Raw genomic sequence first — 24,199 nt, 5'->3', positions numbered from 1 at the left:
GTGCCTGCATTTATACTCTTTCTGTGAAAAAGGAACTCCAGTACTTATTATCTGCAGAATTGACTCGCCATTTTCGTTACACATTCTGTACTAACCACTTTCCATGGTTCTGTCTATTCTTGCTTTAATGACATTCGTTTGTAAAGACTGGATTTGAGCAACCACAATGAGGCCTTCTATTTGTTCTTTGAGCTCTCCATTATTCAACCATAATCACGATTTATCTGCTGCAACATCCTGCCTTCGTCTGAAATGCTTACCATGTAACTCTTTTCAACAGTTGTTGCTCCTGTTTTCTTCTTTCCTTGTATTATTTCACAATCTGCAAAGCGTCTTCTCTCTTACTCTTCTATATCATATTCAGCCATCTCCATGCTGTTTTCTATCAATAACTATCACTTCTACTTTGCCTGTTTGGAGCTTTTTGATGATTTCCGGATGTGATCTTTATAATCCATTTATACTGTTCTCTCTTTCAGAGACGAAGAATTCTGTACATTATTTACATTATTTACATTAGACGGTTATGTCCTCAGCTTGTTTGTTGTTATCAAAACGTTTCGGCTGATTTATTCCTCAGCCTTCATCAGGTGTCCTGGTGGAATTTTAGTAACATCACCAACAAATACCTTAAGAATGAGAACTTAGGGTTGGGTCTAAAATTCCACTAGAACACCTGATGAAGGCTGGAGAGTAAATAAGCCGAAACGTTGTGGCAACAACAAACAATACGAGGACACATATCCGACTAATGTAAATAATGTAAATAATAATCCATCTATACTTATATAAACTGTGTTTCATATTACATTTGATGATTTTATTTTCCTAAACATTTCTAAATTATGCCTAAAATAAGATGTTAAGGGATTTTCACTGATATCATGAAAACTGAACCTTATAAAAGTAAACTAATTATAAACACTATTTCATATCTTTATTTGAAAGCAATGATAGCTATGTTCAGATTTCTACAACTAAACTGAAAATAAAAATATCTTTTCCCATTATATTTTCTGAGTCTATATCTGTGTGTAGTTGGATTTTTAGATGTGGTTATTCTTTGTCTTTTGCACACCACAGTTACTTATATAGCTCCTCCTTCATATAAGCATATTGTTTAAACCTTGTTACTAACAGCTAAACATTCTAACTCCAAAACTTTTTCTGCAATTAACCATGTTTGTATTATTCTCTAGATTGGAAGAGGTGGAGGACGAAGGCTGGTAGCAATGGCATCTTCTGCCAATGGGTAAGTAGACAAACATTTCCATATTACATTTACTCATCATATTTAAAGACACCACTAAACCTCTAAATCTCTTCATATCTGATCCTTAGAGAATTTTAAGTATTGCTTTTATCCTTTAGTATTTAAACAGTTTCAACAATAATAAAAGAAAGAATAAACTATATTTACCCCACCATATTACTGGTATTTATATAAAGGGAAAGCGATGTTATTGAGTATTTTTCCATGATGGAAAAATGAAAGAGAATCGACAGTTAAGAAATGATATCTGGCAAGTATTTAGTACAACAGTCTGTAAGTTCAGGTAACTTAGTCACCTTAGAAAAATTTAGAACATTAATAACCAAAATAAGATTAATGTTTTACGAAGTCTCTACACCAAGTGAAAGAATTAATATAAAACATACGGATTTTATTAATTGGCAGTGAATTTCTATCTACAATGCTATTTAATATTACGTCATTTCAATGATATTTGACGTGTTTTATTGTGACAGAACGATGCAAGAATGCCTACATTTCTGTTATAAAATCTACCAATTCTTAATAAATTCATATGAAGCCTAATTTTCATAAATATACACACAATGTAGTACCTCCATGTAAGTGAAAAAACTTAGGTCTTTCCATAAAACAGTTAAAATCACTCTACAATCTGTTATGCTATATAATAATTGCAACATCTTTTCCATTTGAATGCACATTTAATGCACATTTAATGGCCACCATAATAAATGGAATTTCAAAATGCATTTTTTGAGAAATCTTGATATGATATATTTTTTATCTTCTGCCTTTGACTTATTTCAGTCATAAGACTGTGGCCTTACTGGGGCACCGACTTGAGAAATTTTTAGTCGAATGAATCGATCCCAGATCTTATTCTGTTTTTAAGCGTGGTATTTATGCTATCCGAAGGGTATTATTAATTAATATCCTAGAAACAGCTGTAAGACCTTCTATCTATAAATGCTCTAATATCTATGCAGCCTTGGTTTTTTATCTTATTACGCAAAAAATTCATATATGATAGATCGTTAGCCACTACACACATTTTTCTCTCCTTGTTTTTTCTGTATCCCTTTCTGGAGAAGAATGTAGGCTCGAAACGTAAAAGACTTTTTCTATTCCTGAGAGTTATGCTAATACATCTGTTTGTTTGTACACCACCTGTCTTCGTCCTTTGTTTTGTTTTGTTTTTTGTAAACTCTCCCTATATATATATATATGGATTTCGTAGACAGAAACTTACAGAAATCAATCGTTTATATATGTATGTACATATGTAAGTGTATGTGTGTGACTTTGTTTCTGTGTTTCGCCCTCATCACTGCTTCACAACTGCTGTCCGTTTATTTACATCCCCATAACTTACTGGTTTCCCAAGAAGAAACTAATAGAATAAGTACCAGGCTTATCAACATAAAAAAAAGCACTAGGCTGTCTCATATTTTTGTTTGCCCACTCAGTTGTATCTATCAATTTATCTTTGTGTGTATATACACGTTGCCCGTGTTACATGCAATTGAAGAATTAGACTTTTCTGTTATATTTTCTGTAATGTTTCGAATTTCATCAAAATTGCAGATGAGGGTTATTTCCCTCTTTACACAACCTAAAAAAATTATAATCGTACCACATGTATCCCATACTACTGATTTATATGCGCATATTCCAAAATTCTAGTCTTATAGAACCTGTTAAATGGATTTTGCTCCTGAAAAATGGAGGTCATGGAGCGCTCTAAAATGTGAGAGTTAAGGCCCCTATTGGTGGGGGGTGTCTTAATGTCAAGCAGAGAAGTTGAATTGTTGAGAATCTTTTTAACTTGGGTCTTATATCTATTGCTTGAATTTCTTTGAAATAGGAAATATATGTTCACTGGGTTTGTAAAATAGAGCAAAGCTACAGGAAACCAAAATACGAATCATCACAATAAGCAGTCAGCTACCCTACCCCAGTCGTTACCACTCCCAATGTAATATTCCAATGTAGTATTACAGCCGTAAGATGCATTACGAATCTATAGTAATTTGAAGGGTGTGACCCAACTGAAATAAACATTAACAACTGTGTGACGTGAGGGCTAAGGAGAAATGAAAGTTGGAGTTTGCAAATGACCACTATACTGGTACGTAACTGGACAGAATAAATTTACAATCTATAAATATCTTTGAATAACCAGTCACTCATCTGGGAATGCCTTGAAATCAATGTTACTATCTGGGGACTATGTGTGACTCAGTGATAATAAAAAGACTGAAAGGAGGTCTGCAATCAAATAACTTTACTCAACACTTTGCAACTGAATCAGCGGAAGCAAAGATGCTTCCCATTTTCTTGACAATTTATGCACCACATTGCAGAAATCACAATCTAAGTGTATGCTAAAGCAAACTCATACACTGTTGTACCATTGAATTACAAATACTGTTCATCTTCTATGCTCGGGTGACCCTACAGCTTCCAAGAGTACAACTGTATTCGTCTTTGCTTAGATAAATGACTAAATTGTGGGTATTATGTCCCCATTAATGGGTCTTTCTAACTTGCAAGAAGATGAAATTTTATAAATATTACTTCATTTGTATCTAATATCTGTGGTTAAAATTTCATCAGCAGCAAAAATATATGAATTGTCATGGGGGTTATAGCCCTTATGCATAGAATATAATTCCCAAATTTCGTAAAGATCCATTCAGTACTTTTGACCTAATTTTGGATCCTAAAAGAAATGACTAAAATTTGGGAGTTAAGGCCCTCATTATGGTGTCTTAGAATCCTCATTTGAAGTGGAATCTTTGAGAATGCTTCTTGATGTGTGTCAATTACTCATGGTTGAAATTTCATCAACATCGAAAATTTATGAATTTTCATGGGGGTTCTTCCCCCTTTAAGCCATCTGAAATTCAAACCACATATTGCATTATACCCGCCCATATGCATTGAATCTAAGTTTCAAATATCATAAGGATCCATTCAGTAATTTTTGTCCATGAAATTGTATGAAACACACAGCATTACTCTTCTCCCTAGACTTGGATTTTGTGTTCCAAATTTCATTATGATCGGTGCAGCAGTTTTTGAATATATAAGTAATACGCGAACACACATAAAGACATTGACGTTGATATAATAGATAGGAATAATGTTGAAAAAAGCCTGCGAAACGCAGAACATAAACAAATGTAGCGTTAACAAGAAAAAAGCACGAAAGAGTTCCAACAATAATAATCCAATAATGCCACACTCACGTACGAAATGAACTACTCCAAAGGCGAAGAAATTTAGAATGCCAAGAATGCGGTTCAAGTTCATTTTTATAGCCATAACCTCCACGAGATGCACGTGCATTTCGGTTTTCTTTTCAATTGTTTGCGACTGCTACCACGACATTCAACGCAGCTGCATTTTGGCGTCCCGTTTCAGGAAAGTTTAAAGATTGCCTGTAATTTGGGTCTCAGCCATAAATCAGTATGTTTTGGAATATTTACTCTTACATCACTGAAATATATGTAGCATATAAAATGACATTTGAAAAAGATTGCGTTTCTTTTGCGATTCAGTGTACATTAGGAAATCGTAGATACTGACCACACAGCAATGCCAAATAATATCATAAGCACTGGGAGTGTAAGATACGAAGTCAAACGTAACGAAAAGGAAGAAAACAACGAAAGGCAACAAACCCAGGCCATATGAATGTATAATGATGAGCTATATGCACGAAATCAGAACACCACAGACAAAAAATATGAACAGGAAGGAAAGCGAAACAAATCTAAAACCTTAAAAGAGTGAAGGTGAAACTAATGATTATGATACACTAAAAATGAATATAATCAAAGAATTGAAAGGCTCAGATCTCAGTATGGATAACTGACTGTAGCTCCCCAAAATTAAGATTGATATTAAAGCCACATTGATAATAAATAATAGGAAACTGGCCGTCACGGAACTAATACCCACAGAAACAAACGTCAGTATGATCAGGTTAAATGCTATAATATATCAAAGCTGGATACCCTCTCAAACCCATCCAAACAGGAGAATTACCACCTAAAAAAAACCCTGTGGATAAAGAATATCTAGAAAAGATATAAAATAAAAGAAAGGATCTGTCAGTCCTTAAGGAAATTAGTAGACAATCAACACTACTAAGCAACAAGAACAGAAGTAAAATACTATGGAAATAGAAAATTCTAGAACAAAGTATACCTGGGATAAAAGAACAGCTAAAGCAAGATATCCTCGCCAAAGTACAAAAATCCGCCAGTATGAGATACGCCAACGTTTCTTTGAACAAAACAAACAGTTCTATTCCAATTTCAAAAGATTCTACCTAGAACTTGGCAAAAATAAAATAGAAATCAATGGAAAGAAATATGGTCGGTGAGGGAACAACCTAGGAAAAGGTCTTTCAAAGTAACAAAAACAGCTCCTCTACAACTCTGGACTCCTATAACAACTGAAGAGGTCGGCAACCGTGCACTACAAGGTCTCCAATTTCTGGTTGAAATATCAAACAGGAATACAGAAAACGATGCCCGGAAAATTTGATGAAATACTAAAATAACCGGAGACAATATTTGAAGGGCCCATGGAAGGGAAACATTTCCTGATTACCAAGTCCACTGAAACGGGAAACCCACAAAATTACAAACCGATAACTTGTCTCGCTACAATTTACAAAACCTTTACTGCAGAGAATGGGCAAACATCTGGAAGATAGCAACCTGTTTCTGAAACAGAAGAAGGGGTGCTGCAAAAGCATCAGCTACCTGTCAATAAAGCCATAACTGAAGGCAGCCGACAAGAGAAGAATGGTCCAAGTATGACTGGGATCGATTATCGAAAAGCTTTTGATAATATTCTATGACCAAAGTAACGACAATAATCGAAAGAGAGCCGTCCCCGTTAGAACAGTAATATTCCAGGGAGACACGATCTTTCCACTCTTTCTTCTTGGCACTGACACCTTTATCTGACGTGCTAAATAGAACTAGATATAGATACAACTTTTACGGAAAACAATCAACCAACTCTTGTATTAGGTTGATCTAAAACTGTACGCTACAAATGATAAACAACAATATACGCATTCGATAAAACAGTTGCTCCCGCAAAGCAAATTAAATAGAATTTGAGATTTTGCGGAGGATCAAAATAGGTAACACAGCCAGGACAGTGAAAAGAAACAGGAAGGGCTGTTAAGCCTAAACGAGGTTGTGGTGACGAACGCGTAAATTAAGCTAGGACATGACACAAGCAAGAACACGTCTTCCTTGTTCCAGCTGCAACGGAGAGAAAATAAGAAAGATGTCCGATGGTCACGCGGGAGCCACGTGAGCAAGGAAGAGGGAAGGAGAGAATAACAGAGTAATAGGATAGAACAGTGGGAGAAGAGCAGGTAAATAATAATAACAATAATAATAATAATAATAATAATAATAATAATAATAATAATATATATATATATATATATATATATATATATATATACATATATATATATATATATATATATATATATATATATAAGGAAAAAGGAAAAAGAAACAAAGAAAATGCACACTAGGCATAAAAGTAATGGTTCTTTTTCTTAGAACAAAGATATATATATACAATTAAATGATTTGAGGGGAAATTAAGAAGTATAAAAGTCCTTACCATGAGTCATTATAGAAAGTCATACCGGTTTCGACATCGCTGTTCACTAACTTTGAATCAACACCAATTTCCAAACGCTGTTGGGTCTAATAGTACCTGTATCTGTATCTGTATGAAAGGGAGGTAAGCAGTTCTGAAAGTGATGCAATTAGATTAATATGATTAATAGAGTATGAATGGTATATGAGATGTTTGAAGATTAGTGGGATTACTTGTATTAGTAAGGTTAGTAGTGTCCTGTATTAAGTTGTGTGTTCATGTTAAGTTGTGGTTGATATTTATTACTGAAAGTTGCCTCTTTATTTAGTCTTTACTGCACTGAGGTGTTCTGGGAGCATTGATAAAAAGGGAAAATTAGGAAGTTTGGTTTAAGATTCCTATCATATCTATCTATGTGCTCACTAACATGTATCTGTCTATACTTTGGGAAACTGATTTGTTGTTTTTGAAGCGTTGTTCTTCGTGTTTGTCCTATATAGTGGTTTTGGCAACCTAAGCAAGTAATGACATAGATTTGGTTTTCAGAGGCAAAGTGAAATGTGACTTTATCTTAAATATTTCACCTTGTTTGAAGTGAAATTCTGTACCCTCCAAAAGGTGGAAGCATGTACCCCATTTAGGCCACCCCCATTTTCCACTTTTGGTTCCGTTGTTAAGGGATATAATCTTGCGGTTAAATTTTGATAATTTTGTGTGAGTCCAAAATTTCGTTCATTGTTTATCCCCAGTGCGAATGGGTAAATTCTGGATGATGATGTTGAATGCCTCATTGTTTCTGGAGTTATATGTGGAGATGTATAGGAGTACATTTAGATTTGGTGTAGTATTTCGGTTAACTTCCCTTAAGGCTCGTATGTCTAATTCCTTTGAGGTACCATATTTTTGCTGTGATAATTGGTATATTTTAATTTCTAGATTACAAAATTCGCAATCAGTGGGGCAGCACGAGGACCCACTGCAATTCCACATTTTTCTTGATAGTAAACTGTATCGGACATGAAGTAGTTGTTCTGGAGGTTAAATTTCAGTGCTGGGATTATGAAGCTGTGGTTGATGCGTCCTGGGATCTCTTCTGGCTATTTTTCTAGCCAGAAGAGGATTGCTTTTATATCATAAGGGTGTGGGAAACTAGTGCACAAATTCACCACATCCAAGCCTTATTTTCCCTGTCTTCCTTTTCGCTTGAATTTTACGCCATCTCCTATTTCTGAAAAAGACCTTTGCCCGAAACGTAAAACACTCTTCCTTTCTTTCTTTCTTTCATTCTGTGAGTGTCTTATTAACAATTTGCATGTGTCAAGTCCTCGCGATGTTGTTTTACTTGTCCTTTTAGTCCGTCTTTTTTTTTAATAATTATATATATATAGGTACAACAAATTTGCCCATTTATTTTTGCTGCATGGAAACACCTCTTTTGTGATATATATATATATATATATATATATATATATATATATGTGTGTGTGTGTGTGTGTGTGTGTGTGTGTGTGTGTGTGTGTGTGTGTGTGTGTCTGTCTGTGTCTGTCTGTGTGTTTGTATGTGTGTGTATATGTGTGTGTTTGTGTGTGTGTGTATGTGTGTGTGTGTTTGTGTGTGTGTGTGTATGAGAATAGAATAATTTCTAAGGTATAATTCCTGCCGTTCTTATTGTTTATCAATTGCTTCTGTTAAGTTTAATTTCTCCACCTTTTCTGCCATTTTCGGTATATTTCTACTTGCTTCTCTTTGAGGAATTGCCTCTTTCTGAATTCTCTCTTAATTTCTTAGCTTCCTTTGATCTTTGTTTATCTCTCAACCTTCATCTCTAGCTGAATCATTCTTTCTGTGCATAACTTTTCACCTGCCATTTTATTCCTTAAAGCTGAGTTTCTTTTCCATTGTCTCGATTTCTTTCCATGCAATAACACAGATTTTCTATTCGACGTTCATAGTCAAAGGATAAAGACTTAAATATTCATCTTTATGCACATCATGACAATTCATTTTACTGACCTGGAATTTTACAATCTATTGATTTTGCAGACCAGAACGTCAAGAAATGGCTCAGGTATCTGGTCAGAAACCCAAACAAGTAAGCTTTTTTTTTAAATCTTAAAATATACTTGAATTGTTCTGAATTGTGATGGATGATTTCTTGAGAATTTCATCAAAGGTTTTGCTTAAAATGAACGCTGTATATTCTGTTTATGAATAATTTCATATATATTCTCACATTGACACGACTGGTTGCTATCTTTTATACTGGTAGACCAAGCTATTTTTCTTCAGACTGATAGAGCCATCTACTATATTTGCAGTAGGTAGAACTCTATTTTATCTCTTTTTGGTAGATCCAGCTACTAAATTCTATATATTTACTGCAGGCTTCCATTTTGTTATATTATTACAGTCAGTGTAGTGGTTTTCATTTTAATATCACTGGGGACAATTTTTGATATTAGAAAAACCAGCTTCTATATTTCATATTATGAGAGATGGAAAGAATCATCGCATCATAAGTCAAACCAGTAGAGCCAGTTTCTAATTTCCCCATATAAATATATATATATATATATATATATATATGTGTGTGTGTGTGTGTGTGTGTGTGTGTGTGTGTGTGTGTGTGTGTGTGTGTAACATATGGTATAATTATAAACAGGGTAAAGTTTAGGTATTTCTCAACAGATTGAAAAAAAAATAATGAACAACCTTAATTGATTTTCAACCCTTGTTGCGTTCTCATCAGAGGCGTCTACATTATTCTGACAGTCTCCAGGGAAGCAAGCAGCCTAACTGTTTATATGCTCAGCAAATGCAGCAGTTACTCTATGTAAGAGTCCCTAATTTGCATACCGAAAGTATTCGACACTATAAGCACCAGTGGCAAGTCAATGGGTATGTATGTATGTATGTATGTATGTATGTATGTATGTATATATACATATATATACATAGATAATACACACAATCATATGTGCACACGGACGTATGTATGTGTGTGTGTGTGTGTGTGTGTGTGTGTGTGTGTGTGTGTGTGTGTGTATGTGTGTGTGTGCGCGTGCGTGCGTGTATGTGTTTCACCGATCACAGGACTTTTGGCTTTATAGAAGAGACTGAATGTTAACCTCGGAACATGGAGGAGATTACATGGGATCAATATGACCTGCGTTCTGGTGGCGATGAAGTTGTTAAAAGCGTATTTGGCATCGTTTTATTTTTTTAAGCATTTCTCACGCAAGAATATATGTCCGTTCTTCAATTGGGAAAATGTAGAATTAATATGTACACGCTTAAATAAACTTACTTTAAATGATATTTATATGTTCATCATAATTTAAAAAAAACTTTTTATAACTTATAGAACTATTTAATGTTTTTACTGTTTTCCTTCTTTGAATTTTAGGTTTTTGGGAGTCTTTTGATGATTTCAGGATGTGAACTTTATAATTCATTGATATATATATATAAATTGTGTTTCATATTGCATCTGATGATATTATTTTCCTAAAGATTTTATTTAATTATGCCTAAATTAGTAAGATATTAAAAGGATCTGAACTGAAATCATAAATACTGGACTTCATAAAAATAAAATAGTTGTAAATACGATTTCAGACATTCATTTGAATTCAATGATGCTAACTATGTTGAAATCTCTAAAACTAAATTGAAAATAAAACTGTTTATCTTTTTTCTGTAAATGGATTTTTCTGTGTCTATATCCGTGTGTAGTTGTTAGACTTTTAGATGTGGTTATTCTTTGCCTCTTGCTTACTACTATTACTTATATACCTCCTCCTTCAAACTTATATTTTACTTAAAACTTGTTTTCTATACCTAGAAATACTAACCCAAACGTTTCTTTCAACAATTAACATTGTTTTTCCCTCTTTCCTCTAGCCTGAAACAACAGAAACACAAATTCAACCGTCTTTGTCATCGACATTTTTTGATGATTTGTAAGTAGACAGACATTTCCAGATAAACTTTCTTTGTCATATCGAAAGACCCACTAAATACCTACATATCTCGATATCTGATCCTTACAGAATGTACCAAGCTCTCATCCACTTTGCACCTCCTATATTTATCACGCATAACTCGTTATATGTAAATTTATTTATATGTAATTTGATAAGTATTTTTATATAAATTTTTATATTTCTTCTATATTTCTATGTATGTTTGATTTCATTCTTTATAACCTTGGGGCATTTTCACGCCTATACATGCATGATTTATGTTGATGTGTATAAGTATATATGATTCAACAACTTCGATTGAAATTTTTCCTTTATGCGTTCGGGAATCTGTTTGACTTCCTAAGACTTGCGTTTTAAATTTTCTCTACTCTGTATTTTTTCGCATAGGCTCTCTATGAGCACTCCGTAATTAGCCCACACATTTTAAAACATACTTACATACTTAATATATATAGATATACACATATGTGTGTGTGTGTATTTATTTATTATAGACTTTCTACTTACTCCTTCTCTCTCTTGTATTCCCAGCCTTTCTTCTTTCCCTTCATCCCTTCCCTATTTTTCTCTGTCGTTCTCTCACCCTGCAGTCTTTCTCCTCTGCCTGCTGCTGTCGCGTGACCAACTGTCAGTACCCCTTTTCTTCCCTTCTTACACTGGTCCTGTAGCTGAACAGTCGCAAATTTTCTGTCGCTATGTTCACCATCCTTCAAGACATTTTCTAAGCGTTACCTCCTCTCCTCGGTCCCAAGGCCCTATTTTGTTTGCGAAGTAGAAAACATATTTAAATGATTAAATGTTCGCAAAATTCAATAGTATCAAAAATGATCGGTCAAGAATGTAAAAAATGTGGATCAATATGTTTAAAGTTTAAATGTTCACAAAATTCAATAATATCAGAAAATGATGGGCGAAGTATATAAAAGATGTGGATCGCCAAAAGTTCAGTCATACTGAGTTAAGAGAGAAACAAATACAGAAAGAAGAGAGTAAGCAAAAGGGATTTTGTTAGAGTTTCTTTCATCTTGCATGTGATTCTTTTTAACGTCGCGTAGAGGGTTTTTCGCCTGTAACGGACTGCTTTGGAATCAGTGTATCTATAATCTTTTCTGTGAAAAAATATAATTTTTAACATAAGGGGGATCAGCCATCTCAATGTGGCTAGGGACAGGGCGGGGTGGTGGGTGTGTTACTGATGCATTTAGCCCCAGGCGATCATCGACGTCACCAGAAGGGCTGACACCATCTCGGTGTCCTTGCCAGCCTGCAAAGGGAGATCAGCCTTCCCTCGTTATAATTCTTATTCTTATTCTTTCTGGAGACCAAGTTTGACATTCTGCCTGGTTGTCTTGCCTGTGGGAAATGGTCATGAAACGTTCCTGTTGTTTGATTCTCTTACCGAGTCAGTCTGTTTATTTTCTTGAGAGTCCACTTCTGACCGGAGGTAAAATTTCCTTGGTCTAGTGATAGGTTATTGCATGGTGATTTGGAGTTGCGGTTTCGAAAGCCGAAAGGAAGTTACATGCTGATCGGTTGAGATACTCCAACAAAGTAGATGAAATATGCTTTGTTATTTGTGTGTGTGTTAATATTTATATTTAAGAAAAATAGTAATAGTAGTAAAATAAGGTGATGATAATAATACTTTCTACTGTAGGCACAAGGTCTCGAGTTTGTGGGGAAGAGACTAGTCGGTTACACCGACTCCAGTGTTTTTACTGGTACTTAATTTATCGACCCTCAACACGATGAAAAGCAAAATCGACTCGGTAGAATTTGAACGCTAACGATTCTGCCAGTTCGCCGCCTAAAAGATAATAATATAAGAAAGTATACAAAACTGTTAAAATATGAAATTTAATAAAAATGAAAATGAATAATAGTAAATACTTAATATTGATAAAAATTAATAATTATAAAACTTAAAATATTCAGGCTAAGATAATAGTAGTCTATAGTATAAGATGTATAGAGGGATGAGCAGTAACAAGACAACGACATACGTAGGGGAAACGGCACGAAGCATAGTAGAGCGGGTAAATGGACATTGGAGAGAACTTAAGGAAGCTAAAAGCTCATCGATTCTGTACCAACATGCCGATAATGAACGCGGGGATCAATCAACAACATAGAAGTTAAAATCTTGTCCACGCATAGAACAGATGCAACAATCTGACAAATTACGGAAGCTACACACATAATAGAAGATAAACCTAGCCTGAATAGGAAACTGGAATGGAACAATAGCACACACCACAACATATGACAGTAGAGGATCCCCATAAACTGGTTATAATATAAACAAAGCCGAAAACATAATAAATAAAATACACAGATAAATAAACAAATAGAAATAAATAACTATATAATTTTTTTTTAAATTTAAAAGATTTAAAAAAAAATTTTTTAATGTTTTAAAATGTTTTATTATCATTATTATTATTATTAGTAGTAGTAGTATTGTTGTTATACATACATACAAGCATACGTAATGATAATAATAATAAGTGGATGTAAATACATGAACAAAATAAGAATAAACAAAAACAAAAACAAATTACACGAACGTATATAAACCGAAATAAGATTAAGTTTAATGTAAAAAATAAATAACACTGAAGCAAAGTAACACAAAATATATAGTGCCTGTGTTTTTATTGGCTAAACTGTCAAAATGACCATTCCGAAATACAACAAGATATATATATATATATATATATATATATATATATATATATATATATATATATTGGTATAGGTATTATGGTGATATTGGATTTTATATTCTATTTGAAGTAAAGTATTTTCCTTTGTTGATGTAATGTAACCATGTAGTTGTGATGTTTGTTTTAAAGTTACAAGAGATCCAGCAATTTCACTGGCTCTGATTGTTTCCTTGTTTCTGTTTTTTCTTTTATACTTCACTCTTTCATAGTTTCTGTTGACGACTTTAACCATTTTGAACTAGATTTGATAATATATTTTCAGTTAAAAAAAAATCAATTTTCTGGACATTTGAAATTATTATTTAGTCTCGAAAATATTTATCAGATATTTATAAATATATGATATTAATTCATACTTAAGCATTAGTCAGAACCTTTTGTATTGAAGAAATGAAATGACGTTAAATCGGTAAGGAAAAGGAAACATTGAGTCGGAAACTACAAAGGGGTTTCCTGTAGATATAAAGGGAAAAGCGAAAACATTTTGGTTCCAACAAAAGCGATGCTCAAGTAAATCCGTGCAAACTAAGAACAATGTAAAGTGTGTTACCACCGTGTATTTAGTGTAGCTTTGAAATTTGCCCCATACACGCTAAGTATCTCCACCAAATACATACAGTCAATTCAGAAATGTTTAACCTATTAGTTTATCTCTTCTAATGTTACTGTTTGTTTGTGTCTTAATATACATTTGAAGAAAATGTAGTGGATTAGCAGAATTATAAAACGGTCAAACAAAATACCTTATGGTAATTGTTGAAATTTGAGGCCTTATTTTATGTAAGAAATCATACATTGATGCCGAAGTTTTTCTAGAGATGTGAATTACATTAAGCAGATTTACTGTCTTTTACAGTTCATCAGATCTCACACACCTACACATCTCACAAAACCGAGATAAATGGCAGAAGGCTATATATCAAAACACAATCAAAATTGTACCAGTTAAATGCCATTTGAAAATTGTAGAAATTTGATGACTTGATATTAATTACATGAGTATTTACACCCCAGACTTTATGCGTAAACTTACCTTTTGATGTGAAATGAAGTCTATGAACTATATTTTCAGCAGCTTGTAATAAAAATCAAACTGACGAGTTTTACTGTCTGAGCACTTCGTCAAGATTTGCTGACCTCTCTTTTGAAATAAAATTGTTCAAAGCTACTTATTGAAATATATTCCTAATTTCACAACAGGTCTAAATACACATAGATATTACTCCATAAATTCATTCATAATCCTCACTGAATCTATCTACCGTCTCCTCATATGTTCTTAGCTTTCCTCTCCGCCTTTGTTCACCAGACCCTGACCATTCCTCTAACCTCTGACTCATTCTGACCTTAACTCCCTCTTGGTCATCCTTCTCATCACCTCCTATATTAGTCTTTCAGTAATATTCCATTGTTTATTTCTCCCAACCCATGCAATAATATCACTTTCCTCCTTTTCTTAACTTTTAGATGAAGTTCAAATGTCCAGAATGTTAACTACACTCCATATGACAAACAACTTTCACTAATCTTAAACTTCCTCCTTGGTTCATTTTTTGTAGATCACTATCTTCTGAGAGGAATTTAGAATCATTGTCTGAAGTAGACAGTTATGGTGACCAAGAATCCCAAGTAATTTAATGTTTTTCATTTATTTCTCTATTACTTCTGTTTGCACAACTTATGACCAATGAGTGTTTTGGAATTTCATCAAAGACTCCGTATTAACAGCAACCTTATAAATTTTGCTTATGAATATCTTAATACATTTTCCAGTATACCAATATACAGCTGATTATTATTTTTCACATATGTGAAGCAGCGTTCCCGTAATGATAGATTAGTTTACTATTTTACATAATCATAGAGCAAAATACATTTTCTTTATTAGTAGTGATAACTACTATATTACGCAATGGTTGAACCAGCTACTGACTTTTTTGTATAATTAGGGTAAATTAGAACTTATATATTTTTTTTCTCACGTGATCACGTGACCAACCAGGCTATCAGATGTTGCTACACATCGCTGGTCACAATGCGCTTCGCATTGATTTAGCCTTCAAATGACGCCACCCCGCTGGCTAAGCGAGCAGACCAACAGAAGAAAGTTGCGGCGAAAGAGTGCAGCAGGAATCGCCACCACCTGCTGCCGGAGTCTCGTGGAGCTATAGGTGCTTTCGCTCAATAAACACTCACAATGCCCGATCTTGGAATCGAAACCGCGATCCTACGACCGCGAGTCCACTGCCCTAACCACTGGGCCATTGCGCCTCCACACACACACAAACACACACACACACACACACACACATATATATATATATAGAGAGAGATAAAGAGAGTGAGAGAGATAAAGAGAGAGAGAGAGAGAGAATTGAAGGTGTTCGATTCAAAAAGAAAGAGTACAGTTTGACATTAAATATATATATATATATATATATATATATATTTCAAACAGTTTTACCATTTAGGTCTCTTTCATTGTTTTGCAGTTTTACCATTTTTATCAATATATATATATATTGATAAAAATGGTAAAACTGCAAAACAATGAAAGAGACCTTGATATTATTTAAATAGAGGAATTTATCTGTAAATATCATATGTGACAATTATTCAGTAGCCGTGATAAAACTCCGAGTTTCAGATGCCGAGGTGGAAATTCACGCCGCCATCTCATTTGTTTAAACGCATATTATAGGTTGACTCTCCACCTTCCAACCTCCCCAATGACACATCTCAAGTCACGTCTGGTTCCCTGTGGTTTAGTATCCCTAAAATATGATGCACTTCATTACTCCTTATCTATAGCCATACTGCGCCTTTGTAATCTGATGTGACTTTTGTCTTGTTCCTCGCCTCCTCTCTAATTTCGTAAGAGAATTCTACTGACATCCTTTTCTATCGGTCTTTTGATGACTCTAACTCCTTCCTTATACCAATGCTTTCCTTCTTGTCATTATTTATAATACTAAGTCACTGCGGGTGCCCACCCCATCTCACTTCCCAAACTCTTATTAGTTCACATACTGAATATTTCCTGAATACTTAGATATGCTGCTAGCTTGTGGTTTCTTTCTGCTTCAACTTTCTGTCTCTTAGGTTGATCACATTTACCATATTTAAGAAGGAATACGTTAATTTTTTTACGCATCAAGAGTACATTCTAACTAGTGTGTGTGTGTGTGTGTGTGTGTGTGTGTGTGTGTGTGTGTGTGTGTATGAGTGAAAATAGTTTTAGATTAAACTATAAGTAATAGCGTGTAGAATATTGGTTTGAACTTTCTGTAGCGCTATGCAAAATCAATGGGCACTATAAGCTGAGAAAGAATGGACCTCGTCTCAAACACCTCTTCATGGCTGATTTAAAACTTTTCGCAAACAGCAGAGTCTGAAAAGGAAAGGCTGGTGTTGAGACTGTGCAAATGTGCAACAAGGATATAGTGACGGAAATACGTATCTCGAATTTTGCGGTGCTTACTTTGAAGCGGAAGAAAAGAGTAAAATGTAGGGGCAAAGAATTGCCAAACGGGAAGAGAATGCGCATTACTGTTTCTTCGCGGACTCTCGTTTATACATCAACAATTATTATAAATACGAAAGAAACGTCAACACATTCCATGGGCGGTGTTCTGCGAAAAAGTAAACGCTGTAAAGGATGACCCCTAGCAAAACCAGCCAATAGAAAGTTACTTGAAGCAATCAGTCATTGAAAAATAATGGTGATGACGATGGTGGGGAAAGAAATCTTAACTCAGTTTATGCGACAGGAGTTCGCGTAGAAAGTCTGGATGTGACAGAAAAGAATGAGGTTGGGTCCTTAAGAGAAGGCCTCTCGCTCGGCATTGGTTCAGTAAAGATGCAGATTGATCACAGCTGTTATCTTAATACAGCAACAGCAAATTATAGAGCAGGGAGGAGAACTGGTCCAGCAAAGAAAACGGGATTCAGTGCTACATGGAAAGTGAACGTAATATACGTGTGTGTGTATATATATATATATATATATATATATATATATATACATGTTAGGTTGTTAGGAAATGATGTATTTTCAAATTAATTTTCGATAAATTTCTTTGACTTTACATAACATTTTAAAGCCTGTTTTTCGCTCTATCTAATCGTGTTACTCTTTTTCTTTTTGAATAATTAAGGCATTTTTTCTGGAACGTTGAATACAACATGAACAAAAAGCAAATTCGCATAATTTTATTATTGTAGTTCAAGTTAGGCCGAAAGGGTGCTGAAACAACTCGCGATATCAACGATGTGTTTGGCCCCACAGGAACCACTAATCAACGTACAGCACAATGGTGGTTCAAGAGATTTCGTAGCAGTGATGAGAATCTTGAAGATGATAAGCGTAGTGGTCAGCCATCGGATGTTGACAACGATCAACTAAGAGCCTTAGTGAAAACCAATCCACACACATCTGCTCAAGAGCTTGCTTCTGAATTAGACGTAACGTAAACGACGATTTCCAACCACTTGAAAGAGATTGGAAAAACAAAAATACTCGAGAAATGGGTGCCGCACGATTGAACGACAACCAAAAAAGAAAGAAAACGCTGTTTTGAAGTGTCGTCTTCCCTTCTTTTACGCAACAAAAACAACACATTTCTCGACCGGATTGTGACTTGCGATGAAAAGTGGAATCTTTACGACGACCGGCGACGCTCATCTCAGTGGTTGGACATCGACGAAGCTCTAAGGCACTTCCCGAAGCCAAAGTTGCACGAAAAGAAGGTCTTAGTGACTGTTTAGTGGTCTGCGGCCGGTCTCATCCATCACATCTTTTTGGATCCAAAACCATTACGGCGGAGAAGTTCTGTCAGTAAATGGATGGAATGCATAAGAAACTCCGACAACAATAGCCAGCATTGGTCAATAGAAAAGGACCAATTCTTCTCCACGACAACGCTCGGCCGCACGTCGCACAACTGACCCTGCAGAAGTTGAATGAATTGGGCTACAAGACTCTGCCTCATCCGCCGTACTCACTAGACCTGTCGCCTACCGACTACCACTTTTTCAAGCATTTCGTCAACTTCTTGAGTGAGAAATGCTTCAAAAAATAAGACGATGTCTGAGCCGAGATATGTGTATCTGAATTTAAAGGTTAAAAACCACTAGAGTTTTCTTAACAAACCAAAGATATATATATATATATATATATATATGCTGTACTCCAGTCAGGTTCGCTTTGTTGATTCCTATGTTGATCTTCTGGGAATATAGATGTTATTGTCACTGGAACTAATACCCTAGTGTAGCAAGGAAGTGTTCGGATTACGTTCATAAGTGAATAGTATTTGTGCAAGACACCTGCAATCATGGGTGAATTGAGAAAGATAAGTTAGTTCCTGTTTAGACTGCACAATCCTTGCAAAAGTTGTACAAATTTCATTAAAAATATTGTATAAAATTTTTTCAATTGGGAAAATGTAGAATTAATATGTACACACTTAAATAAACTTACTTTAAATGATATTTATATATTCATCATAATTTTAAAAAAAATTATAACTTATAGAACTCTTCAATGTCTTTACTGTTTTCCATCTTTGAAGTTTAGGCTTTTGGGAGACTTTTGATGATTTCAGGATGTGAACTTTATAATTCATTGATATATATATATATATATAAATAAATTGTGTTTTATATTGCATCTGAGGATATTTTCCTAAAGATTTTATTTAATAATGCCTAAATTAGTAAGATATTAAAAGGATCTGCACTGATATCATAAATACTGGACTTCATAAAAATAAAATAGTTGTAAATACGATTTCAGATCTTTATTTGAATTCAATGAGGCTAACCATGTTGACATCTCTAAAACTAAATTGAAAGTAAAACTGTTTATCTTTTTTCTGTAAATGGATTTTTCTGTGTCTATATCCGTGTGTAGTTGTTAGACTTTTAGATGTGGTTATTATTTGCCTCTTGCTTACTACTGTTACTTATATACCTCCTCCTTCAAACATATATTTTACTTAAAACTTGTTTTCTATACCTAGAAATACTAACCCAAACGTTTCTTTCAACAATTAACGTTGTTTTTCTTCTATTCTCTAGCCTGAAACAACAGAAACACAAATTCAATTGCCTTTGACATCGACATCTTTTGATGATTTGTAAGTAGACAGACATTTCCAGATAAACTTTCTTCATCATATCGAAAGACCCATTAAATACCTACATATCTCGATATCTGATCCTTACAGAATGTACCAATCTCTCATCCATTTTGCACCTCCTATATTTATCACGCATAACTCGTTATATGTAAATTTATTTATATGTAATTTGATAAGTATTTTTATATAAATTTTTATATTTCTTCTATATTTCTATGTATGTTTGATTTCATTCTTTATAACCTTGGAGCATTTTCACGCCTGTACATGTATGATTTATGTTGATGTGTATAAATATATATCATTCAACTACTTCGATTGAAATTTCTCATTTATGCGTTCGGGAATCTGTTTGACTTCCTAAGACTTGCGTTTTGAATTTTTTCTACTCTGTATTTTTTCGCATAGGCTCTCTAAGAGCACTCCGTAATTAGCCCACAACTTTTAAAACATACTTACATACTTAATATATATAGATATACACATATGTGTGTGTGTGTATTTATTTATTATAGACTTTCTACTTACCCCTTCTCTCTCTTGTATTCCCAGCCTTTCTTCTTTCCCTTCATCCCTTCCCTATTTTTCTCTGTCGTTCTCTCACCCTGCAGTCTTTCTCCTCTGCCTGCTACTGTCGCGTGACCAACTGTCAGTACCCCTTTTTCTTCCCTTCTTACACTGGTTCCGTAGCTGAACAGTCGCAAATTTTCTGTCGCTATGTTCACCATCCTTCAAGATATTTTCTAAGCGTTACCTCCTCTCCTCGGTCCCAAGGCCCTATTTTGTTTGCGAAGTACAAAACATATTTAAATGATTAAATGTTCGCAAAATTCAATAGTATCATAAATGATAGGTTAAGAATGTAAAAAGTGTGGATCAATATGTTTAAATGATTAAATGTTCACAAAATTCAATAATATCAGAAAATGATGGGCGAAGTATATAAAAGATGTGGAACGCCAAAAGTTCAATCATACTGAGTTAAGAGAGAAACAAATAAAGAAAGAAGAGAGTAAGCAAAAGGGATTTTGTTACAGTTTCTTTCATCTTGCATGTGATTCCTTTTACCGTCGCGTAGAGGGTTTTTCGCCTGTAACGGACTGCTTTGGAATCAGTGTATCTATAATCTTTTCTGTGAAAGAATATAATTTTTGATTCGTTATAATTCTTATTCTTATTCTTTCTGGAGACCAAGTTTAACATTCTGCCTGGTTGTCTTGCCTGTGGGGAATGGTCATGAAACGTTCCTGTTGTATGATTCTCTTACCGAGTCAGTCTGTTTATTTTCTTGAGAGTCCACTTCTGATCGGAGGTAAAATTTCCTTGGTCTAGTGATAGGTTATTGCATGGTGATTTGGAGTTGCGGTTTCGAAAGCCGAAAGGAAGTTACATGCTGATCGGTTGAGATACTCCAACAAAGTAGATGAAATATGCTTTGTTATTTGTGTGTGTGTTAATATTTATATTTAAGAAAAATAGTAATAGTAGTAAAATAAGGTGATGATAATAATCCTTTCTACTGTAGGTACAAGGTCTCGAGTTTGTGGGGAAGAGACTAGTCGGTTACACCGACTCCAGTGTTTTTACTGGTACTTAATTTATCGACCCTCAAAAGGATGAAAAGCAAAATCGACTCGGTGGAATTTGAACTCCGAACGAAGCGACGCGCTAACGATTCTGCCAGTTCGCCGCCTAAAAGATAATAATAAAAGAAAGTATACAAAAATGTTAAAATATGAAATTTAATAAAAATGAAAATGAATAATAGTAAATACTTAATATTGATAAAAATTAATAATTATAAAACTTAAAATATTCAAGCTAAGATAAAAGTAGTCTATAGTATAAGATGTATAGAGGGATGAGCAGTAACAAGACAACGACATACGTAGGGGAAACGGCACGAAGCATAGTAGAGCGGGTAAATGGACATTGGAGAGAACTTAAGGAAGCTAAGAGCTCATCGATTCTGTACCAACATGCCGATAATGAACACGGGGATCAATCAACAACATAGAAGTTAAAATCTTGTCCACGCATAGAACAGATACAACAATCTGACAAATTACGGAAGCTACACACATAATAGAAGATAAACCTAGCCTGAATAGGAAACTGGAATGGAACAATAGCACACACCACAACATATGACAGTAGAGGATCCCCATAAACTGGTTACAATATAAACAAAGCCGAAAACATAATAGATAAAATACACAGATAAATAAACAAATAGAAATAAATAACTATATAATTTTTTCTTAAATTTAAAAGATTTTTTTAAAATTTTTAAATGTTTTAAAATGTTTTATTATCATTATTATTATTATTAGTAGTAGTAGTATTGTTGTTATACATACATACATACATACATACATACAAGCATACGTAATGATAATAATAATAAGTGGATGTAAATACATGAACAAAATAAGAATAAACAAAAACAAAAACAAATTACACGAACGTATATAAACAGAAGATACAAATATTACAGGTATTCACACACACACACACACTAATTAAACATGGACGCACATAGAGATATAAGCATGCGCAAATGAATACACATAGACACATACAATACAAAAGCAAAATGGCTGACGGTTAGTAAGGAGAGACACACAAATAAAAAAGAAGAATGCAAAGGACCACTGATGCGGTCACGTTTGTGTGACGAAAGAACTCTGACCGAAATAAGATTAAGTTTAATGTAAAAAATAAATAACACTGAAGCAAAGTAACACAAAATATATAGTGCGTGTGTTTTTATTGGCTAAACTGTCAAAATGACCATTCCGAAATACAATATATATATATACATATATATATATATATATATATATATATATATATATATATATATATATATATATATATATATATTGGTATAGGTATTATGGTGATATTGGATTTTATATTCTATGAAGTAAAGTATTTTCCTTTGTTGATGTAATGTAACCATGTAGTTGTGATGTTTGTTTTAAAGTTACAAGAGATCCAGCAATTTCACTGACTCTGATTGTTTCCTTGTTTCTGTTTTTTCTTTTATACTTCACTCTTTCATAGTTTCTGTTGACGACTTTAACCATTTTGAACTAGATTTGATAATATACTTTCAGTTCTAAAAAAATCAATTTTCTGGACATTTGAAATTATTATTTAGTCTCGAAAATATTTATCAGATATTTATAAATATATGATATTAATTCTTACTTAAGCATTAGTCAGAACCTTTTGTATTGAAGAAATGAAATGACGTTATAACGGTAAGGAAAAGGAAACATTGAATCGGAAACTACAAAGGGGTTTCCTGTAGATATAAAGGGAAAAGCGAAAACATTTTGGTTCCAACAAAAGCAATGCTCAAGTAAATCCGTGCAAACTAAGAACAATGTAAAGTGTGTTACCACCGTGTATTTAGTGTAGCTTTGAAATTTGCCCCATAAACGCTAAGTATCTCCACTAAATACATACAGTCAAGTCAGAAATGTTTAGCCTATCAGTTTATCTCTTCTAATATTACCGTTTGTTTGTGTCTTAATATACATTTGAAGAAAATGTAGTGGATTAGCAGAATTATAAAACGGTCAAACAAAATACCTTATGGTAATTGTTGAAATTTGAGGTCTTATTTTATGTAAGAAATCATACATTGGAGCAGACGTTTTTCTAGAGATGTGAATTAAATTAAGCAGATATACTGTCTTTTACAGTTCATCAGATCTCACACACCTACACATCCCACAAAACCGAGATAAATGGCAGAAGGCTATATATCAAAACACAATCAAAATTGTACCAATTAAATGCCATTTCAAAATTGTAGAAATTTGATGACTTGATATTAATTACATGAGTATTTGCTGACCTCTCTTTTGAAATAAAATTGTTCAAAGCTACTTATTGAAATGTATTCCTAATTTCATAACAGGTCTAAATACACATAGATATTACTCCATAAATTTATTCATAATCCTCACTGACTCTTTCTACCTTCTCCTCATATGTTCTTAGCTTTCCTCTCCGCCTTTGCTCACCAGACCCTGACCATTCCTCTAACTTCTGACTCATTCTGACCTTAACTCCCTCTTGGTCATCCTTCTCATCACCTCCTATATTAGTCTTTCAATAATATTCCATTGTTTATTTCTCCCAACCCATGCAATAATATCACTTTCCTCCTTTTCTTAACTTTTAGATGAAGTTCAAATGTCCAGAATGTTAACTACACTCCATATGACAAACAACTTTCACTAATCTTAAACTTCCTCCTTGGTTCATTTTTTGTAGATCACTATCTTCTGAGAGGAATTTAGAATCATTGTCTGAAGTAGACAGTTATGGTGACCAAGAATCCCAAGTAATTTAATGTTTTTCATTTATTTCTCTATTACTTCTGTTTGCACAACTTATGACCAATGAGTGTTTTGGAATTTCATC

The 24,199-nt window shown here is 33.9% G+C and overlaps 1 protein-coding gene across 1 annotated transcript in view; it reads left to right on the top strand.

The window, feature by feature from the left end:
* LOC115221038 overlaps window positions 1–24,199 on the top strand; it is a 62,842-nt gene that overhangs the window by 11,986 nt on the left and 26,657 nt on the right. Inside the window, exons 2-7 of the mRNA XM_029791253.2 lie at window positions 1,200–1,252; window positions 8,945–8,993; window positions 10,805–10,863; window positions 15,173–15,242; window positions 19,695–19,753; window positions 24,050–24,119. Of these exons, the coding sequence (XP_029647113.2) occupies window positions 1,233–1,252; window positions 8,945–8,993; window positions 10,805–10,863; window positions 15,173–15,242; window positions 19,695–19,753; window positions 24,050–24,119 (327 nt within the window). The 5' untranslated portion in view covers window positions 1,200–1,232. The remainder of the gene's footprint in view (window positions 1–1,199; window positions 1,253–8,944; window positions 8,994–10,804; window positions 10,864–15,172; window positions 15,243–19,694; window positions 19,754–24,049; window positions 24,120–24,199) is intronic.

The sequence above is a fragment of the Octopus sinensis genome, linkage group LG17, assembly GCF_006345805.1.
Source record: "Octopus sinensis linkage group LG17, ASM634580v1, whole genome shotgun sequence".
NCBI classification, from domain to species: Eukaryota; Metazoa; Mollusca; class Cephalopoda; order Octopoda; family Octopodidae; genus Octopus; species Octopus sinensis.
This window is presented reverse-complemented; position numbering and strand designations above follow the sequence as displayed.